The 21,893-nt window shown below is 46.0% G+C and overlaps 1 protein-coding gene across 1 annotated transcript in view; it reads right to left on the bottom strand.

The window, feature by feature from the left end:
• Positions 1 to 506: 506 nt before the first annotated feature.
• Positions 507 to 21,893, bottom strand: part of LOC140192997 (tubulin polyglutamylase ttll6-like) — a gene marked incomplete at its 3' end in the record, with an annotated part of 35,224 nt that continues 13,837 nt past the window's right edge. Inside the window, exons 4-6 of the mRNA XM_072250458.1 lie at positions 18,981 to 19,137; positions 9,964 to 10,107; positions 507 to 592 (exon numbers count right to left, since the gene is read on the bottom strand). Coding sequence (XP_072106559.1) covers positions 507 to 592; positions 9,964 to 10,107; positions 18,981 to 19,137 — 387 coding nt within the window. The remainder of the gene's footprint in view (positions 593 to 9,963; positions 10,108 to 18,980; positions 19,138 to 21,893) is intronic.

The following is a 21,893-nucleotide window of genomic DNA, read 5'->3' as shown; positions in this document are numbered from 1 at the left end:
TCACATGTTGGCATGTGGCCAAGTGGTTAAAGCGTCCCTCTAGTGATCTGAAGGTCGCTAGTTCGAGCCTTGGCCGAGGCAGCGTGTTGTGTCCTTGAGCAAGGTACTTAATCACACATTGCTCTGCATTAACACCAGTGCCAAGCTGTATGGGTCCTAATGCCCTTCCCTCGGACAACATCGGTAGCGTGGAGAGGGGAGACATGCAGCATGGGCAACTGCTGGTCTTCCATACAACCTTGCCCAGGCCTGCGCCCTGGAAAGCTTCCAAGGTGTAAACTTCCAAGGGGAACCTTCCATGGTCTCACAAGACTAACGGATGCCTACATATAAAGTTCAGATCTGCACTCCAAATAAAATCCACAACACATATTCAGATATGAAGACTGGTAGCCAAATTCGATTGCTAAATGTCTATGTCCTAACCCCAAAAATCACTCCAACACTGACCTTCTATAATGTGCCTGCTCGTGGTGAAGGGTGCACCCTGCTGCATATGGTCTCACCTTTTACTGCCTTTCTTTTCATCCGGGACAACGTTCATCATACGCTTGTTGATGGCGTAATTGGTGAGGTGCATGCAGACGTCATCCTGTGAGAAGCAGAAGATAAAGATGTTGGTTTCTCAGTCAGGGACATTGCCCTCAGTTATCGCGTCACACTAACGCCATCCCAGCCAGAAGCTGCTCAAATGCTATTTTCCTCATTCCTCTCGGCTTCACTTTTCCCGTGGTGATGAAGAGCAGTCGGCAGGTGGCAAGAAGGTGAAACTGAAGGAAGCCTTGCATCTTAAAGCAGTTTTTGCAGCCCCAAAACATCGCCAAGTCAAAGGATTGCTCATCTGAAGCGCTGTGCATAAGGATGGGTGCTGTCAGTCAGAGCAAGGATGCGAGGCTGAGGCTTTATAACTCAGGCTGAACTTTGGAGTATTGTGAGCAGTTCTGAGCCCCTTATCTAAGAATTGGTGAGCTGGCATTGGAGAGGGTCTGGGGGAGGTTCACGAGAATGAAAGGGTTGTCATTTGAGGAGCATTGCTCCCTCTGGGCTTGTACTCGCTGAAGTTTAAAAGGATGATGGGGGATCTCAATGAAAACCATCAAATATTGAAAATCAACTTGGAGAGGATGTTTCCTGTAGTGGGAGGGGGGACGGCTGTCTCTAAGAGCAGATTAGAAGAACTTAGGGCAGAGGTGAGGAATTTCTTTAGCCAGAGGGTGGTGAATCTGTGGAATTTGTTGCCACGGACCGCTGTGGAGGACAAGTCATTGAGTGTATTTAAAGCAGAGGTTGATAGGTTCTTGTTTAGTCAGGGCATCAAAGGTTAACAGGAGAAGGCAGGAGTAAACAGTCGAGAGGGATAATAAATCAGCCATCCTGAGCACAATCCTCCCCACTTTCGAGACGTCTTCAAAAGGCAACATCCATCTTGAGGGACCCTTGCCACCCAGGTAAAGCCTCTTTTCATTTCTACCATCAGGGAGGAGGTATAGGAGCCTGAGACACACACTCAACAATTCAGGAACAGATTGCTCCCCTCTGCCATTAGATTTCAGAATGAACAATGAACCCATGTACAGTACCGCAATAACATTTGCCTCTTGGTCTTGATTTGCACAACTTATTTAATTTTTAAAATATATTTCTTTTTATAATTTATAACTTTCATTACTACGTACTGCAATGTACTGCTGCCGCATAACCTCAAATTTCATGGCAAATGACAATGACAGTAAACTTGATTCTGATTCCAATTCTGGTTACGAAATATGGGCTGAGTTTCTCTTTTCGGAGTAGTCCACGCCATAAGATTGTAAGTTGTAGGGGCAGGATTGGGCCATTTGACCCATCGAGTCTTGTCTGACATTTCATCATGGCTGATCTATTTTCCTCTCAGCCCCAATCTCCGTATCCATTTATGCCCTGACTAATCAAGAACCTAACAAGCTCTGCCTTAAGTATACCCGACGACTTGGCCTTCATAGCATGTAGTAACGAATTCTACAAATTAAAGAAATTCCTTCTCATCTCTGTTCTAAATCGATGTCCCTCTACTCTGAGGCTGTGTCCTCTGGTCTTGGTCTCCCCCACTATAGGAAACATCCCCTCCACATCCACTCTGTCAATGCTTTTCAACATTCGATAGGTTTTGATGAGATTTCACCTCATTCTTTTAAATTCCAGTCAGTTAAGGCCCAGAGCCATCAAATGCTCCTCATATAATAAGCCTTTCAATCCCAGAATCATTTTTGTCAACCTCCTTTCAACCCTCTCCAGTGTCACCATATCCTTTCTGGGGCCCGGAACAGCTCACAATACCCCAAGGGAGGGAGGCCTCGCCAATGCCTTCTAAAGCCTCAAGGAGGAGAAACCCTGCAGATGCTGGAAATCTGAGCAACACACACAAAATACTGGAGGAATTCAGCAGGCCAGGCAGCATCTATGGGAAAGAGCAAAAGGTTGATGTTTCAGACCAAGACCCTTCATCAGGACAGATGAGAAGTTAGAGCAAGAAGGTGGGGGGAGGGGAGGAAGGAGTACAAGGTGATGGGTGAAACTGGGAGGGGGGAGAGGGGAAGTAAAGAACTGGGAAGTCAATTGGTGAAAGAGATAAAGGGCTGGATAAGGGGGAATCTGATAGGAGAGGACAGAAGACTTTGGAGGAAAGGGAAGGGGAGGGAGCACCAGTAGGAGGTGATTGGCAGGTAAGGAGATGAGGTGACAGAGGGAAACGGGAATGGGAATGGTAAAGTTGGGGGCAATTACCAGAGGTTAGAGAAATCGACATTCATGCCATCAGGTTGGAGGCTACCCAGACGGAATACAAGATGCTGCTCCTCCAACCTGAGTGTGGCCTCATCGTGGCAGTCGAGGACTAACATGTCAGAATGGGAATGGGGAGTAGACTTGAAATGGGTTTTTCCGGCAGGCAGAGTGTAGGTGCTCTGCAAGGCGGTCCCCCAATCTGCGTCGGGTCTCACTGACATACAGGAGGTCACACCAAGAGCATCAGATACAGTAGATGAACCCCAACAGACTCACAGGTGAAGTGTTGCCTCCTGAATGGCAGTGAGGGATGAGGTGTAGTGTCAGGTGCAATGCTTGTTCCACCCGCTTGCCCTACACCTCCTCTCTCACTTCCATTCAGGGCCCCAAATTCTCCAGAGATGCTCCTGGGCCTGCTGAGTTCTTCCAGCATTCTGTGAGTGTTCCATATAAAATATTATATCCTTGTTTTTATGTTCTATTCCTCTCAAAATGAATGCTAACACCTTCCTTATCACTGACTTAACCAACAAATTAACCGTTATGGAATCCTGCTTGAAGACTCCCAAGTCCCTTTGCACCTCCGATTTTTGAGTTTTCTCTCCAGTCATACAATTGCCTATGCTTTTAAGTTTTCTACCGAAGTGCATGACCATACACTTCCCAACACTGTTTTCCGTCTGCCACCTCTTTGCATATTCTCCTACTCTGTCTAAATCCTTCTGCACCTCTCTGCTTCCTCAATACTACCTGCCCCCCCCACCCCCACCGATCTTCCGATCGTTCGTTAACTTAGCCTCGAAGCCATCAACTCCATCATCGAAATCCTTGATATATATTGTAAAAAGAAGTGGTTCCAACATAACATCCCAACTTCTGTAGTCAATACCTTGACTTATGAAAGCCAGTGTGCCAAAAGCTCTCTCTACGACCCTACCTACTTGTGAGTTCTTTTTCAAGAAGTTACGGATCCCTCTGTTTGAACGCATTTCTCAGTCCTAATGTTCACGGCGTTAAATTCTCTGTACTACCATAAAACCATAAGTCACAGGAGCCACTTGGCTCATCGTCAGCTCCGCCATTCAATCATGGCTGATCCTTTTCCTCCCCTCCTCAACCCCACCGCCCAGCCTTCTCCCCGTAACCTTTGTTGCCACGGCCATTGAAGAACTAATCAATTTCTGCCTTAAATACACCCAACGACCTGTCCTCTACAGCTGCCTATGGTAACAAATTCCACAAATTCACCACCCTTTGACTGAAGAACTTTCTCCGCATCTCTGTTTTAAGCTGATGGCCCTCTACCTTGAGGTTCTGCCCTCTTGCCCTAGACTCCCCCACCATGGGAAACATTCTTTCCACGTCTACTCTGCCTAGGACTTTCAATATTCGAAAGGTTTCAATCAGATCCCCTCTCATCCTTCTAAATTCCAGCGAGTACAGGCCCAGATACATCAGATGTTCCTCCTATGATAACCCTTTCATTCCCAGACTCATCCTTGTGTACCTCCTCTCAACCCTCTCCAATGCCAGCACATCTTTTCTTAGATAAGAAGCCCAAAACAGTTCACAGTGCTTAAGGTGAGGCCTCAGCAGTGCCTTATAAAGCCTCAGCATCATGTCCCTGCTCTTGTATTCTAGACCTCTTGAAATGAATGCTAACATTGCATTTGCCTTCCTCACCATGACTCAACATGCAAGTTACCCTTTAGAGTGTTCTGTACAAGGACTCCCAAGTCCCATTGCATCACAAATTTTTGAATTTTTCTTCCCATTTAGAAAATAATCTGAACATTTATCTCTACTACCAAAATGCATAACTATGCATTTTCCAACACTGTATTTCATTTGCCACTTTCTTGCCCATTGGAATTTTCATGCCAGAGTCCATTGATTTTTGAAAGATCATTACAAATGCCTCAACACTCTCTACCACGACCTCTTTCAAAACCCCAGTTTGCAGTTCATCTGGTCCAGGTGAAACAAGTACCTTTTGGTCTTTCAGCTTTTTGAGCACCTTCAACCTTGTAATAGAAACTGCACTCACTTCTCTTCCCTCACACTCTTCAAATCTAGCACACTGCTAGTGTCTTCCACAGTGAGGACTGGTGCAAAATACTCATTTAGTTCATTTGCCACCTCTTGCCTCCCGTTATTATTTCTCTGGCCTCAGTTTCTAGCGGTCCTATATCCACTCTCATTTCTCCTTTATTTTTTATATACTTGAAAATGCTTTTTCTATCAACTTTGATATTATTTGCTAGCTTGCTTTCATATTTCATCTTTTCCCTCCTAATGATTCTTTTAGTTGCTCTCTCTAGGGTTTTAAAAGTTTTCCAACCTTCTATCTTCCCACTAATTTTTGCTCTGTTGTATACCCTCTCTTTTGCTTTTACATTAGTTTTGACTTCCCTTGTCAGCTACGGTTGTAGCATTTTGCCATTTGAGTATTTCTTTGTTTTTGGAATACATTCATCCTGCACCTTCCCCATATTTTCCCAGAAACTTGTGCCATTGCTGCTCTGCTGTCTTCCCTGCCAGCATCTCCTCCCAACTTACTTTGGCCAACTCCTCTCTCATACCTTTACTTTCCTTTCAAATTTCCTTTTCTCCACTGAAATATCACTACATCAGACTCTACTTTCTCCCTATCTGAATCATATTGTCTTCACTGACTCCTAAGGGTTCCTTTACCTTAAGCTTCCTAATCGCCACCAGTTCATTACATAACACCCAATCCAGTGTAGGTGATCCCCTAGCAGGCTCAATGACAAACTGCTCTAAAAAGCCATCTCTAAGGCATTTAACAAACTCACTCTCTTGAAATCCATTACCAACCTAATTTTCCCAATCGAGTTGCATGATAAAATCTCCCATGACTACCATAACGTTACCCTTTTGAAACACCTTTTTCCATTTCCTGTTGTAATCTGTGCTCCATGTTTCAGCTACTGTTGGGAGGCCTGTTTATAACTGCCATTACCCTTGCAGTTTCTTATCTGAGCTCACAAGGATTCAACATCTTCTGATTCTATGCCACACCCTTCTGCTGATTTGATGCTATTCTTTACCAGCAGAGCTACACCACCCCCTCTGCCTACCTTCCTATCCCTCCGATACAATGCGTAACCTCATGTGAATACGATTTTGATATCAAGATTTAAGAGAAGTTTGGATGGGAGGGGTATGGAGAGCTATGGTCTGGGTGCAGGTGGATGGGATTTGGCAGATTAAATGGTTTGGCACCAACTAGATGGGCCAAAAAGCCTGTTTCTGTGTTGTACTTTTCTATGATTCTATCGCTTTTTCTTGAAATCAAGGCAGATTAACTCCGGGCAAAATGCAGGGCCAATAACCCTGGCTAGATATATCCTTGAGTGTTATATCACACAACTTCCCATTTTCAATCTGTCTTATGATGGAATCATCAATTTTCCTCAATATTTAGGAGGATTACCAGGATGCTGCCTGGATTGGATTATGAGGATAGAAACACAGAAAACCTACAGCACAACACAGGCCTTCGGCCCACAAAGCTGTGCCAAACATGTCCTTACCTTAGAATTACCTAGGCTTATCCATAGCCCTTTATTTTTCCAAGCTCCATGTATCCATCCAGGAGTCTCTTAAAACAGTGGTCCCCAACCACTGGGCCGTGGAAAGGTACCAGGCCGCAAAGCATGTGCTACTGGGCCGCAAGGAAACGATATGATTTGGCGATATGAAACGATATGAGTCAGCTGCACCTTTCCTCATTCCCTGTCACACACTATCGACTTGAACATGCCACCCCTCCCCCTCCCACCGTTGGCCGGTCCGCAAGAATATTGTCAATCTTAAACCAGTCCGCGGTGCAAAAAAGGTGGGGACCCCTGTCATTTCCGCCTCCACCACTACCGTTGGCAGCCCATTCCACTCACTCACCACTCTCTGAGTAAATAAATTACCCCTGACATCTCCTTTGTACCTACTTCCAAGCACATTAAAGCTATGCCCTCTCGTGCTAGCCATTTCAGCCCTGGGAAAAAGCCTCTGACTGTCCACACAATCAGTGCCACTCATCATCTTAAACACCTCTATAAGGTCACCTCTCATCCTCTGTCACCCCAAGGAGAAAAGGCCGAGTTCACCTATTCTCATAAGGCATACTCCCCAACATCCTTGTAGATCTCCTCTGCACCCTTTCTATGGTTTCGACGTCCTTCCTGTAGTGAGGCGACCAGAATTGAGCACAGTACTCCAAGTGGGGTCTGACCAGGGTCCAATATAGCTGTAACATTACCTCTCGGCTCTTAAACTCAATCCCACGATTGGTGAAGGCCAATGCACCGTAGGCCTTCTTAACCACAGAGTTGAGATAGGTTGAGAAAGCTATGGCTTTTCTCCCTGGAGTGAAGGAGGATGAGAGGTGACTCGATAGAGGTGTAGAAACTGATCAGAGGCATAGACGGAGTGGATAGCCAGGGAAATGCTAAAGCAAGTAGGGATCAGAGGAAAGTATGGGGGAGGGGGAGGTCAGAGGTAATCTTTTAACACAGAGAGCAATGGGTGCGTGGAATGCACTGCCAGTGGCACTGGTAGAGGCAGATACATGAGAGGCATTTAAGAAACTCTTAGATTGCCACATGGATAGAAACATAGGAAACCTACAGCACAACACAGGCTCCTCAGCCCACAAAGTTGTGCTGAACATGTCCCTACCTTAGAAATTACTAGACTTCCCCATAGCCCTCTATTTTTCTAAGCCCCACGTACCTATCCAAAAGTCTCTTAAAAGACCCTATCCTATCCGCCTCCACCACTGTTTCTGGCAGCCCATTCCACGGACTCACCACTTTGAGTAAAAAACTTATCCCTGACATCTCCTCTGTACCTACTCCCCAGCACTTTAAACCTGTGTCCTCTTGTGGCAACCATTTCAGCACTGGGAAAAAGCCTCTGGCTATCCACACGATCATCATCTTGTACACCTCTATCAGGTCACCTCTCATCTTCCATTGCTCCAAGGAGAAAAGGACGAGTTCACTCAACCTGTTTTCATCAGGCATGCTCCTCAATCCAGGCAACATCCTTATAAATCTCCTCTGCACCCTTTCTATGGCTTCCACATCTTTCCTGTAGTGAGGCGATCAGAACTGAGCACAGTACTCCAAGTGGAGCCTGACCAGGGTCTTATATAGCTGCAACATTACCTCTCGGCTCCTAAATTCAATTCCACGATTGATGAAGGCCAATACACCGTATGCCTTCTTAACCACAGAGTCAACTTGCGCAGCTGCTTTGAGCGTCCTATGGCTTTGGACCCCAAGATCCCTCTGATCCTCCACACTGCCAAAAGTCTTACCATTAGCTATATTCTGCCATCATATCTGACCTACCAAAATGAACCACTTCACACTTACCTGGGTTGAACTCCATCTGCCACTTCTCAGCCCAGTCTTGATGTTTCGATGTACATGTAACAAACTTATCTTATAAAATCTTCAAAGTCCAAATTTCAAAGTAAATAGATTATCGAAGTACGACTATATCACCATATACTAGCCTGAGATTCATTTTCGTGCAGGCATTCACAGCACCCACTGGCGTCCCACAGGAATCAGTGTTGGAGGCGGGGAGTAACTGCTTCTTTCTGTATTGTCTATGAAGACAGAATTGTTGGTTTTGTGGCCGACTGGCGGATGATATGAAGATAGGTGGAAGGGCAGGTAGTGTTGAGGAAGCAGGGAGCCTGCAGAAGGACTTGGACAGATAAGGAGAATACGCAAAGTGGCAGACGCAGAGCAGAGTATAACAGTTACAGTGTCGGGAAGTTTATGGTCATACACTTTGGCAGAAGGAACAAAAGGGTAGACTATTTTCAAAGCAGGCAGAAAATCCAAAAATCTGAGGTGCAAGGGACGAGAGAGCCTTCATGCAGGATTCCCTAAAGGTTAATTTGCAGGTTGAGTCTGTGGTGATGATGGCAAATGCAATGTTAGCATTCATCTCGAGAGGACTAGAATATCAAAACAAGAAGTTAATGTTGAGTGGTGAGGCCTCACTTGGAATATCGTCAGCCCTTATCTAAGAAAGGATGAGCGGACATTGGAGAGGGTTCAGAGGTGGTTCACCAGAATGACTACAGGAGGAGCGCTTGATGGTTCTGGGCCTGTACGCATGAGAATTTAGAAGACTGAGAGGCGATCTCATTGAAACCTATTGAATGTTGAAGGGCGTAGGCAGATTGGATGTGAAGAGGATGTTTCCTATGGTGGGGGACTCCAGCACCAGAGGGCACAGCCTTAGAATAGAAGGACGTTCATTTAGAATGGAGATGAAGAGAATTTCTTTATCCAGAGGGTTGTGAATCTGTGGAATTAATTGTGCAGATGGAGGGCTGTGGAGGCCAGGTCATTGGGTATACTGAAGGCAGAGGTGACAGATTGTTCATTACTCAGGGTGTGAAAGGTTACCGGGAGAAGGCAGGAGATTGGGGTTGAGAGGGAAAGTGGATCAGCCATGATGAAATGGTGACAGACGCGATGAGCTGAATGGCCCATTCTGCTCCTATCTCATATGGTCTTATACAATAGAACTGATGAAAAACAACACAAAGACACGGCCAAATAACCGACGTACAAAAGAAGGCAAACTGCACAAATACAGAAAGACAGACAGAAGCATTGAGGACATGAGTTGTAGAGCCATTGGAAGTTAGTCCATAGGTTGTGGAACCAGTTCAGTGTTGAACTGAGTGAAGTTTTCCACACTGGTTCAGGAGCCTAATGGTTGTAGGGTGATAACTGTTCCTAAAACTTACGGTGACAGATCTACGGCTCTTGTGCCTTCTTCCTGATGAGAAGAGAGCATGGTCTGGATGGTGGGTATCCCTGATGATAGTTGCTGCTTTCTTATGGTGGCGCTCATTGTAGACGTGCTCAATGGTGGGGAGGGCTTTTCCTGACCTTGTCTTGTAAACTTTGCGAACCAGACTCGTTAGGAGATGCTTCTGTAACCACACCAACCTCCCACTCCCCGGCCCCCCAGACAGAGTAGTCAGCTTTTGGCTGGGGTTGGGAACGTAACAGCAAGATCCCACCTGAGTCGATTACTTCCATACAACAGTGAATTAGGCAAGAATTAACCTCTTATAAAAGTAGGATCGTACTTTCAGAGAATTAACTGTATGTCTTAAAGATAAGTCAATGTGTCACTTACTAAATTCTTTTCGGTCGGTTCAGAATACTTTTTAGTGGCAAAGCAGACCAGGCCCTCATTGTAGAGGTATATCCGCAGAGGGTCACAGGAAGTAACCAAGACGTAGAGCCTGAGGTTAAACTTGAAACCATCCAAAGTGAAGGGCTGCACAAGTAGAGGAAGAGTTAACACACTGTGAGGTTCAAAGGTGTCACTTATTATCAAAGTATGTATGTAGTGTACAACTCTGAGATTCATCTTCTCCAGATAGCCACGGAACAAAGGAAAAAACATGGAGGTTGTTGAAAGAGAAACATCAAACCCATGCACCCACCCCCACCCGTAGAAAAAAGAACAGCAACACAATCATCAACCCCCCCAAATCCCCCTTCCGCTGCACAAAACACAGAACATCAACCCCCAAATCCCCCCACCCTCTGCCCACTCAAATAAAAAACAGGAAAGAATGGGGAACAACCCAGAATATAAAATCCATTGTCAAGAGAGAAAGAGACACTGTAGAGGCCGAACCTCTGGCCACCTGAGCCGTCACACAGCGACAGGCTTCCACAGGCTCCTTCCCTGGAGGCAGAGGGATCCCATCAGTGATCAGAACGCAGGCATCCGGTGCCGAACCCTCGGTCACCATCCACATTGAAATGTGTGTCTGCATTCCAGATGAAGGGTCTTGGGCTGAAACGTCGACTCTTTTTCCCTCTGCATAGGTGCTGCCTGACCTGCTAACTTCCCCCAGCATTTTGGATACGTTACTCTGGATTTTCAGCACCTGCAGAAACTCTTGTGTTTATCTGCATCTGGTTCTTTCCTTCGGACTTACCCCTACTCCAGCCCTCGACGCAGAAACCCTCAAAATTCTCTCTGATCAATCCCACTCAGACCACCAAATAGTCAACGAGACTTGGAAGAGCAAATCTGCAGAGAGATAGCAGGCAACTGCAGGAAACATAAAGTTGTGGTGGTAGGGGATTTTAATGTTCCATTTATTGATTGGGACACCCATACTGTTAGGGGTCTAGATGGTTTAGATGGTTTAAAATGTGTTCAGGAAAGTTTTCTAAATCAATATATAGCGGGACCAACTAGAGGGGATGCAATATTGGATCTCCTGTTAGACAACGAGTTAGGACAAGTGATAGAAGTCTATGTTGGGGAGCACTTTGGTTCCAGTGATCTTTACACCATTAGTTTCAATTTGATCATGGACAAGGATAGATCTGGTCCTAGGGTTGAGGTTCTGAACTGGAAGAAGGCCAAATTTGAAGAAATGAGAAGGGATCTAAAAAGCATGGATTGGGACAGGTTGTTCTCTGGTAAAGATGTGATTGGTAGGTGGGAAGCCTTCAAAGGAGAAATTTTGAGAGTGCAGAATTTGTATGCTCCTGTCAGGATTAAAGGCAAAGTGAATAGGACTAAGGAACCTTGGTTCTCAAGGGATATTGCAACTCTGATAAAGAAGAAGAGGGAGTTGTATGAAATGTATAGGAAACAGGGAGTAAATCAGGTGCTTGAGGAGTATAAGAAGTGCAAGAAAATACTTCAGAAAGTAATCAGGAGGGCTAAAAGAAGACATGAGGTTGCCTTGGCAGTCAAAGTGAAGGATAATCCAAAGAGCTTTTACAGGTATGTTAAGAGCAAAAGGATTGTAAGGGATAAAATTGGTCCTCTTGAAGATCAGAGTGGTCGGCTACGTGCGGAGCCTAAGCCAATAGGGGAGATCTTAGATAGGTTTTTTGCGTCTGTATTTACTAAGGAAACTGGCATAAAGTCTATGGAATTAAGGGAATCAAGTACTGAGATCATGGAAACTGTACAGATTGAAAGGGAGGAGGTGCTTGCTGTCTTGAGGAAAATTAAAGTGGATAAATCCCCGGAACTTGACAGGGTGTTCCCTCGGACCTGGAAGGAGACTAGTGTTGAAATTGCGGGGGCCCTGGCAGAAATATTTAAAATGTCGCTGTCTATGGGTGAGGTGCCGGAGGATTGGAGAGTGGCTCATGTTGTTCCGTTGTTTCAAAAAGGATCGAAAAGTAATCCGGGAAATTATAGGCCAGTAAGTTTAATGTCGGTAGTAGGTAAGTTATTGGAGGGAGTACTAAGAGACAGAATCTACAAGCATTTGGATAGACAGGGACTTGTTAGGGAGAGTCAACATGGCTTTGTGCGTGGTAGGTCATGTTTAACCAATCTACTGGAGTTTTTCGAGGAGGTTACCAGGAGAGTGGATGAAGGGAAGGCAGTGGATATTGTCTACATGGACTTCAGTAAGGCCTTTGACAAGATCCCGCATGGGAGGTTAGTTAGGAAAATTCAGTCGCTAGGTATACATGGAGAGGTGGTAAATTGGATTAGACATTGGCTCAGTGGAAGAAGCCAAAGAGTGGTAGTAGAGAATTGCTTCTCCGAGTGGAGGCCTGTGACTAGCGGTGTGCCACAGGGATCAGTGCTGGGTCCATTGTTATTTGTCATCTATATCAGTGATCTGGATGATAATGTGGTAAATTGGATCAGCAAATTTGCTGATGATACAAAGATTGGAGGTGTAGTAGACAGTGAGGAAGGTTTACAGAGCCTGCAGAGGGACTTGGACCAGCTGGAAAAATGGGCTGAAAAATGGCAGATAGAGTTTGATACTGACAAGTGGGAGGTATTGCACGTTGGAAGGACAAACCAAGGTAGAACATACAGGGTTAATGGTAAGGCACTGAGGAGTGCCGTGGAACAGAGGGATCTGGGAATACAGATACAAAATTCCCTAAGAGTGGCATCACAGGTAGATAGGGTCATAAAGAGAGCTTTTGGTACATTGGCCATTATTAATCAAACTATTGAATATAAGAGCTGGAATGTTATGATGAGGTTGTATAAGGCATTGGTGAGGCCGAATCTGGAGTATTGTGTTCAGTTTTGGTCACCAAATTACAGGAAGGATATGAATAAGGTTGAAAGAGTGCAGAGAAGGTTTACAAGGATGTTGCCGGGACTTGAGAAACTCAGTTACAGAGAAAGGTTGAATAGGTTAGGACTTTATTCCCTGAAGTATAGAAGAACGAGGGGAGATTTGATAGAGGTATATAAAATTATGATGGGTATAGATAGAGTGAATGCAAGCAGGCTTTTTCCACTGAGGCAAGGGGAGAAAGAAACCAGAGGACATGGGTTAAGGGTGAGGGGGGAAAAGTTTAAAGGGAACATTAGGGGGAGCTTTTTCACACAGAGAGTGGTGGGAGTATGGAATGAGCTGCCAGATGAGGTGGTAAATGCGGGTTCTTTTTTAACATTTAAGAATAAATTGGACAGATACATGGATGGGAGGTGTATGGAGGGATATGGTCCGTGTGCAGGTCAGTGGGACTAGGCAGAAAATGGTTCGGCGTAGCCAAGAAGGGTCAAAAGGCCTGTTTCTGTGCTGTAGTTTTCTATGGTTTCTACGGTTTTCCAATGCGTAATCACTTTAGCATGTGAAGTTGGCTCGACAATCACAAAAGGGATTTGCTAATGGAAATTCCTGCCCAGCCTATCCCTCAAGACCTTATTCCATTTGTGAATTATGCCCCCCACTATCCCACTCAACCCACACATCTTCAAATCCCCCGATTTCCTTCTTACCCAAGTTTCCACCATTCCCACCAGCCTATCATTCACAGTGACAGAATGCTGTGGATACCCAGTCCAAACACAAAATTACCACCAGAGCAGTAATAAAATTTCCATTATCTTGGTTGAGGAACGGGGTGGGATAGGTCTCCACCAAAGTAGATGTAAGGTCTGCAGGTCACCCTTGGGCAAGGTGTATCACCTGCTTAGCTCCTGGATCAGGGTCACGTGAAGCCGTGGAAGCAGGGGGTGGATGGTCATATGAGCAGCCGGTGCAGTTCACAAGTCCTGGTTATGCGATCACTGGTGCCAGGCAGACAATCTCCGAATAGTATTGATAATGGCTGGGGGTCACCCACCCCTACCCAGAACAGGGCGATGGCAAACCACTTCTGTGGAAAAATTGGCCAAGAACAATCATGGTCATGGAAGGACTGCAATGTTCCGACAAGAACTGTCCTTTGTTATTCAAATAACAAGCCACGGGTATCAAAGGACATTAAGGACATCCTGATCGCTAAAAAGAGGGTGTTTAGAGGTGGATATAGGGAGGAGCTGAGGGCAATACAGAGGGACCTGAAAGCCAGGATCAGGGAGGCTAAAGACAGGTGTAGGAGGAAGCTTGAGTGGAAGCTCCAGCAGAACAACATGAAAGAGGTCTGGAGTGGGATGAGGACCATCACTGGGTTCCGGCAAACTAGCAGCAGAGGAGCTGAAGGCAGTGAGGACACGGCCAATGAACTTAACCTGTTCTTTAACAGATTTGACATTGTGGCCCCTGCCCATCCCCCACATGAGTCATTTGTTGTCTGCCCCCAACCAACACATATTCCACTCTCCCCTCCTAACCCTCCTCACAGCCCCCCACCCTGCTCTCATGACGATACCCCTTCCCCACACGAAACCACCACGGTGGGCTTCACAGCTGAACAGGTCCCAAAGAAGAAGCATACAAATTAGCCAGAGAAAGTGGCTCACCTGAGGCCTGGGAGAAATTCAGAGTTCAGCAGAGGAGGACAAAGGGCTTAATTAGGAAGGGGAAAAAAGATTATGAGAGAAAACTGGCAGGGAACATAAAAACGGACTGTAAAAGCTTTTATAGATATGTAAAAAGGAAAAGACTGGTAAAGACAAATGTAGGTCCCCTGCAGACAGAAACAGGTGAATTGATTATGGGGAGCAAGGACATGGCAGACCAATTGAATAATTACTTTGGTTCTGTCTTCACTAAGGGGGACATGAATAATCTTCCAGAAATAGTAGGGGACAGAGGGTCCAGTGAGATGGAGGAACTGAGCGAAATACATGTTAGTAGGGAAGTGGTGTTAGGTAAATTGAAGGGATTGAAGGCAGATAAATCCCCAGGGCCAGATGGTCTGCATCCCAGAGTGCTTAAGGAAGTAGCCCAAGAAATAGTGGATGCATTAGTGATAATTTTTCAAAACTCGTTAGATTCTGGACTAGTTCCTGAGGATTGGAGGGTGGCTAATGTAACTCCACTTTTTAAAAAAGGAGGGAGAGAGAAACCGGGGAATTATAGACCGGTTAGCCTAACGTCGGTGGTGGGGAAACTGCTGGAGTCAGTTATCAAGGATGTGATAACAGCACATTTGGAAAGCGGTGAAATGATCGGACAAAGTCAGCATGGATTTGTGAAAGGAAAATCATGTCTGACGAATCTCATAGAATTTTTTGAGGATGTAACTAGTAGAGTGGATAGGGGAGAACCTGTGGATGTGGTATATTTGGATTTTCAGAAGGCTTTTGACAAGGTCCCACACAGGAGATTAGTGTGCAAACTTAAAGCACACGGTATTGGGGGTAAGGTATTGGTGTGGGTGGAGAGTTGGTTAGCAGACAGGAAGCAAAGAGTGGGAATAAATGGGGCCTTTTCAGAATGGCAGGCGGTGACTAGTGGGGTACCGCAAGGCTCAGTGCTGGGACCCCAGTTGTTTACAATATATATTAATGACTTGAATGAGGGAATTAAATGCAGCATCTCCAAGTTTGCGGATGACACGAAACTGGGTGGCAGTGTTAGCTGTGAGGAGGATGCTAAGAGGATGCAAGGTGACTTGGATAGGTTGGGTGAATGGGCAAATTCATGGCAGATGCAATTTAATGTGGATAAATGTGAAGTTATCCACTTTGGTGGCAAAAATAGGAAAACAGATTATTAACTGAATGGTGGCCGATTAGGAAAAGGGGAGGTGCAACGAGACCTGGGTGTCAATATACACCAGTCATTGAAAGTGGGCATGCAGGTACAGCAGGCGGTGAAAATGGTGAATGGTATGCTGGCATTTATAGCGAGAGGATTCGAGTACAGGAGCAGGGAGGTACTACTGCAGTTGTACAAGGCCTTGGTGAGACCACACCTGGAGTATTGTGTGCAGTTTTGGTCTCCTAATCTGAGGAAAGACATCCTTGCCATAGAGGGAGTACAAAGAAGGTTCACCAGATTGATTCCTGGGATGGCAGGAATTTCATATGAAGAAAGACTGGATGAACTGGGCTTGTACTCGTTGGAATTTAGAAGATTGAGGGGGGATCTGATTGAAACGTATAAGATCCTAAAGGGATTGGACAGGCTAGATGCAGGAAGATTGTTCCCGATGTTGGGGAAGTCCAGAACGAGGGGCCACAGTTTGAGGATAGAGGGGAAGCCTTTTAGGACCGAGATTAGGAAAAACTTCTTCACACAGAGCGTGGTGAATCTGTGGAATTCTCTGCCACAGGAAGTAGTTGAGGCCAGTTTATTGGCTATATTTAAGAGGGAGTTAGATATGGCCCTTGTGGCTACGGGGGTCAGGGGGTATGGAGGGAAGGCTGGGGCGGGGTTCTGAGTTGGATGATCAGCCATGATCATAATAAATGGCGGTGCAGGCTCAAAGGGCTGAATGGCCTACTCCTGCACCTATTTTCTATGTTTCTATGTTTCTATGTAAGACTGCTGAAACATCTCAACCCAAGCAAGGCTGCAGGACCGGATGGTGTCAGTATCAGGGTGCTCAAAGCCTGTGCCCCTCAGCTATGTGGAGTACTTCGCCATGTCTTCAACCTGAGCCTGAGGCTCTGGAGGGTTCCTGTACTGTGGAAGACGTCCTGCCTCGTCCCTGTGCCGAAGACGCCGCGCCCCAGCGGCCTCAATGACTACAGACCGGTGGCATTGACCTCCCACATCATAAAGACCCTGGAGAGACTTGTTCTGGAGCTGCTCCGGCCTATGGTCAGGCCACACTTAGATCCCCTCCAGTTCGCCTACCAGCCCCGACTAGGAGTTGAGGATGCCATCGTCTACTTGCTGAACCGTGTCTACGCCCACCTGGACAAGCCAGCGAGCACTGTGAGGGTCATGCTTTTTGACTTCTCCAGTGCGTTCAACACCATTCGCCCTGCTCTGCTGAGGGAGAAGCTGACAGCGATGCAGGTGGATGCGTTCCTGGTGTCATGGATTCTTGATTACCTGACTGGCAGACCATAGAACGTGTGCTTGCAACACTGTGTGTCCGACAGAGTGATCAGCAGCACTGAGGCTCCACAGGGGACTGTATTGTCTCCCTTTCTTTTCACCATTTACACCTTGGACTTCAACTACTGCACAGAGTCTTGTCATCTTCAGAAGTTTTCTGATGACTCTGCCATTGTTGGATGCATCAGCAAGGGAGATGAGGCTGAGTACAAGGCTACGGTAGGAAACTGTGTCACATGCTGTGAGCAGAATTATCTGCAGCTTAATGTGAAAAAGACTAAGGAGCTGGTGGTAGACCTGAGGAGAGCTAAGGTACCGGTGACCCCTGTTTCCATCCAGGGGGGTCAGTGTCGATATGGTGGAGGATTACAAATACCTGGGGATACGAATTGACAATAAACTGGACTGGTCAAAGAACACTGAGTCTGTCTACAAGGAGGGTCAGAGCCTTCTCTATTTCCTGAGGAGACTGAGGTCCTTTAACATCTGTCAGACGATGCTGAGGATGTTCTATGAGTCTGTGGTGGCCAGTGCGATCATGTTTGCTGTTGTGTGCTGGGGCAGCAGGCTGAGGGTAGCAGACACCAACAGAATCAACAAACTCATTCATAATGCCAGTGATGTTGTTGGGATGGAACTGGACTCTCTGACGGTGGTGTCTGAAAAGAGGATGCTGTCCAAGTTGCATGCGATCTTGGACAATGTCTCCCATCCACTACATACTGTACTGGTTGGGCACAGGAGTCCATCCAGCCAGAGACTCATTCCTCCGAGATGCAACACAGAGCGTCATAGGAAGTCATTCCTGCCTGTGGCCATCAAACTTTACAACTCCTCCCTTGGAGGGTCAGACACCCTGAGCCAATAGGCTGGTCCTGGACTTATTTACTGGCATAATTTAGATATTACTATTTAATTATTTATGGTGCAACTGTAACGAAAACCAATTTCCCCCGGGATCAATAAAGTATGACTATGACTATCGTCCACGTCATATGACGTGGAACATAACGAATAAAGCAAAGTCTATTTTAGGATCCACCTCTATGACAGCCTATACTCAGCAGGAAAGAGTGCAGTAAATCATAAACACAAGAGGTTCAGCAGATGCTGGAAATTCAGACACACACACACACACAATGCTGGAGCAACTCAGCAGGTCAGGCAGCATCGAAGGAAAGGAATAAATAGGTGATGTTTTGAGCTGAGGCCCTTCACCAGGACAGGAAAGGAAGGGGGCAAGAAGCCAGAATAAGAAGGTGGGTTGGGAGGGGGAGGAGAATGTGGCAGGTGCTAGGTGAAGCCAGGTGAAGTGGGGGGGGGAAGGTAGGTGGGGTGTGGATGATCAGAGGCCAAAAGGAGTTAGGTGCAAAATGGAAATGGCTGAAGGAGGAATATAATAAGAGAGGAGAGTGGTCTATGTTCAAAGTTCAAAGTAAATTTTATTATCAAAGTATGTGTACGTCACCATGTACAACCCTGAGATTAATTTTCAGCAAGTCTATCGAAGAGTAACTATAACAGGATCAGTGAAAGGTCAACTAGAGTGCAGAAGCCAACAAACTGTGGAAATGCAAATATAAATCAATAGCAATAAATAATGAGAAGATGAAATAACAAGATAACATCTCCCATTGGTTACGGAAGAAAGGGAAGAAGGGGCTCCAGAGGGAGGGGAGGAGAAGAGAAGGGGTGCAAGGGGAACCTGCCACAAGCTCGATTGGTGAGACCAGGTGAGGAGAAAGGTGGATGGGGATAGGGGATGAAGTAAGAAGCTGGGAGGTGATAGGTGGAAGAGGCAAGGTGCTGAAGAAGGAGGAATCTGATAGGAGGGGACAGTGGACCGTGGGAGAGAGGGAAGGAGGAGGAGAAGAGAAGGGGTAAGAGGGAAACCAGAATGCAGATAAAGAGTTAACGTTCTAGGCAGAGAGTCAAGAATGCAGTAAAGTACCTTCGGAATGTAGACCTGGCAGATCACGTCCTCCCCGCACTGCATATCTCTGATGTCCTGGGTCAAAAAGATGCCGCGCCAGTCATAGTCAGGATTTGGCTTGCAGATGAAGGTCTTGGGTTTCGCAGCTTTATAGTAGGCCGCAAAATCAAAATATCTGCAGCGAGAAGCACTCATTAGTACTGAGAGAAGAAGGTCATAATGTCTTTAAGTTCAAGGCTGAGCTCAAGTTTAATTCTTATCCGGCCGTACACATGTATGCTGCTAAATGAAACAGCACTTCTCTGGGGCCAAAGTTGCAAAGCACAAGCACACAAAGACACACATAGTACATACAGTTATGATAGGACATACAGTCATCAAAAATTATAGCACAGGCCTGAAGTTTGATGGGGTGCTTGGGATGTTGGCCTGGAGCCAGGAATAAGCATGCAGCAGTTCCTCAGCTTGCCCCGGTTCAGCAGGCGAGGGCAAATGAACTTGTCTTGTGCTGGGTCCGCCGCAAGCAATTAAGCTTGTATTCCAAGGAGTGGACACTAGAGGACAGCACCGACAGGAGCAACCAGCCACCCCAGCCCAGCACGGATTCCAGCACGTCTGCTGCACCCCTGTTCTCTTCCACACTACTCAACTCCAGCGATCACTACTGTCCACTGTGGTTTACGTTTCTGTAAACCCTCCATCAACCAGATTTGCTGATTTCACTGTTAAAAGTTCAGATTCATGGATACTTCACAGGTACGTCAAAACATACAGTGAAATGTGTCATTTGCATTGGCAAAACAAAGGATGAGCAGGGACAAATATCGACACACATTCTGGCAAAAATGGGTGAGATTTGACAGGTTAAACTCTCCTTTAAGATCATCTTTAAACAAACCGGCTTTGGGGCATAAGACGATGATAAACATCACGCCAACTCTATACGTTGATTATACAACCTTATTTTTTTACAGACCACAATTCAGATCAGATCAGGTTCATTTACTAATCGGAGGTGCACCAAAACAGATAGTGAAACATGCCACTTGTGTTAACAGACAACACAACCGAAGTGTGCTGGGGGGCAGCACGTTCCGGTGACCACGTAGCGTGCCCACGATGTTCAGCAGAGCAACACAAGCAACAAAACACGGCAAATTTGGAGTATTCTGTGCAGTTTCGGTCGCCTACAAACGTACAGGAAAGTCGTAAGTAAGGTTGAAACAATACAGAGAAAATTTACAAGGATGCTGCCGGGTCTGGGAGATAGATTGGAGGAGTTAGAAGGAACGGCTCAATAGGTCAGGAATTTATTCCTTGGAATGCGGAAGAATGAGAGGTACACAAAATTATGAGGGGTAGAGATAGGGTAAAAGCAAGCTGGCTTTTTCTACTGTTAGGAGGGAGTGCAACCAAAGGTCACAGGTTAAAGGTGAAAGCTGAAAAGTTTAACGGGAACCTGAAGGGAAGCCTCTTCACCCAGAAGGTGGTGAGAGTGTGGAACGAGCTGCCAGCACAAGTGGTGCCTGCAAGCTCGATTTCAATGTTTAAGAGAAGTTTGCATAGGTACATTGATGGTAGGAAGTATGAAGAGCTATTGTCCCGGTGCAGCCAATGGGACTAGGCTGTTTAAATGGTTCAGCATGGACTAGATCGGCCAAAGAGCCTGTTTCTGTGCTGTATTTTTCTATGACTCTGTAAAGCTCCTTTCCCACTCTGCCACTCACCCATCCACTCATACATTCAGACAGGCCTCCAGTCCTTAGCCCCGAAACCTTATGTTTCTATCCTGCACCCCAGATAAAACAACCCTCTAGAAACCATGGATGCATTGGTAATTATTTTCCAATGTTCTATAGATTCAGGATCAGTTCCTGAGGACTGGAGGGTAGCTAATGTTATCCCACTTTTTAAGAAAGGAGGGAGAGAGAAAACAGGGAATTATAGACCAGTTAGCCTGACATCAGTGCTGGGGAAGATGCTGGAGTCAATTATAAAGGATGAAATAGCGGCACATTTGGATAGCAGTAACAGGATCGGTCCAAGTCAGCATGGATTTATGAAGGGGAAATCATGCTTGACTATTCTTCTGGAATTTTTTGAGGATGAAACTATGAAAATGGACAAGGGAGAGCCAGTGGATGTAGTGTACCTGTACTTACAGAAAGCCTTTGATAAGGTCCCACATAGAAGATTAGTGGGCAAAATTAGAGCACATGGTATTGGGGGTAGGGTACTCACAGGGATAGAAAATTGGCTGGCAGACAGGAAACAAAGAGTAGGGATAAATGGATCCCTTTCAGAATGGCAGACGGTGACTAGTGGGGTACCGCAAGGCTCGGTGCTGGGATCGCAGCTATTTACAACATACATTAATGATTGAGATGAAGGGATTAAAAGTAACATTAGCAAATTTGCAGATGACACAAAGCTGGGTGGCAGTGTGAAATGTGCGGAGATGTTGAGATAATGCAGGATGACTTGGACAGGTTGGGTGTGTGGGCAGATGCAGTTTAATGTGGATGAATGTGAGGTTATCCACTTTGGTGGCAAGAACAGGAAGGCAGATTACTATCTGAATGGTGTCAAGTTAGGAAAAGGGGAAGTATAACAAGATCTAGGTGTTCTTGTTCATCAGTCACTGAAAGTAAGCATGCAGGTACAGCAGGCAGTGAAGAAAGCTAATGGCATGTTGGCCTTCATAACAAGGGGAGTTGAGTATAAGAGCAAAGAGGTCCTTCTGCAGTTGTACAGGGCCCTGGTGAGACCACACCTGGAGTATTGTGTACAGCTTTGGTCTCCAAATTTGAGGAAGTACATCCTTGCTATTGAGGGAGTGCAGTCGAGGTTCACGAGGTTAATTCCTGGGATGCTGGGACTGTCATATGCTGAAAGATTGGAGCGACTGGGCTTGTATACACTAGCATTTAG

This window comes from Mobula birostris, unplaced genomic scaffold (genome assembly GCF_030028105.1).
Source record: "Mobula birostris isolate sMobBir1 unplaced genomic scaffold, sMobBir1.hap1 scaffold_3344, whole genome shotgun sequence".
NCBI lineage: Eukaryota > Metazoa > Chordata > Chondrichthyes > Myliobatiformes > Myliobatidae > Mobula > Mobula birostris.
This window is presented reverse-complemented; position numbering and strand designations above follow the sequence as displayed.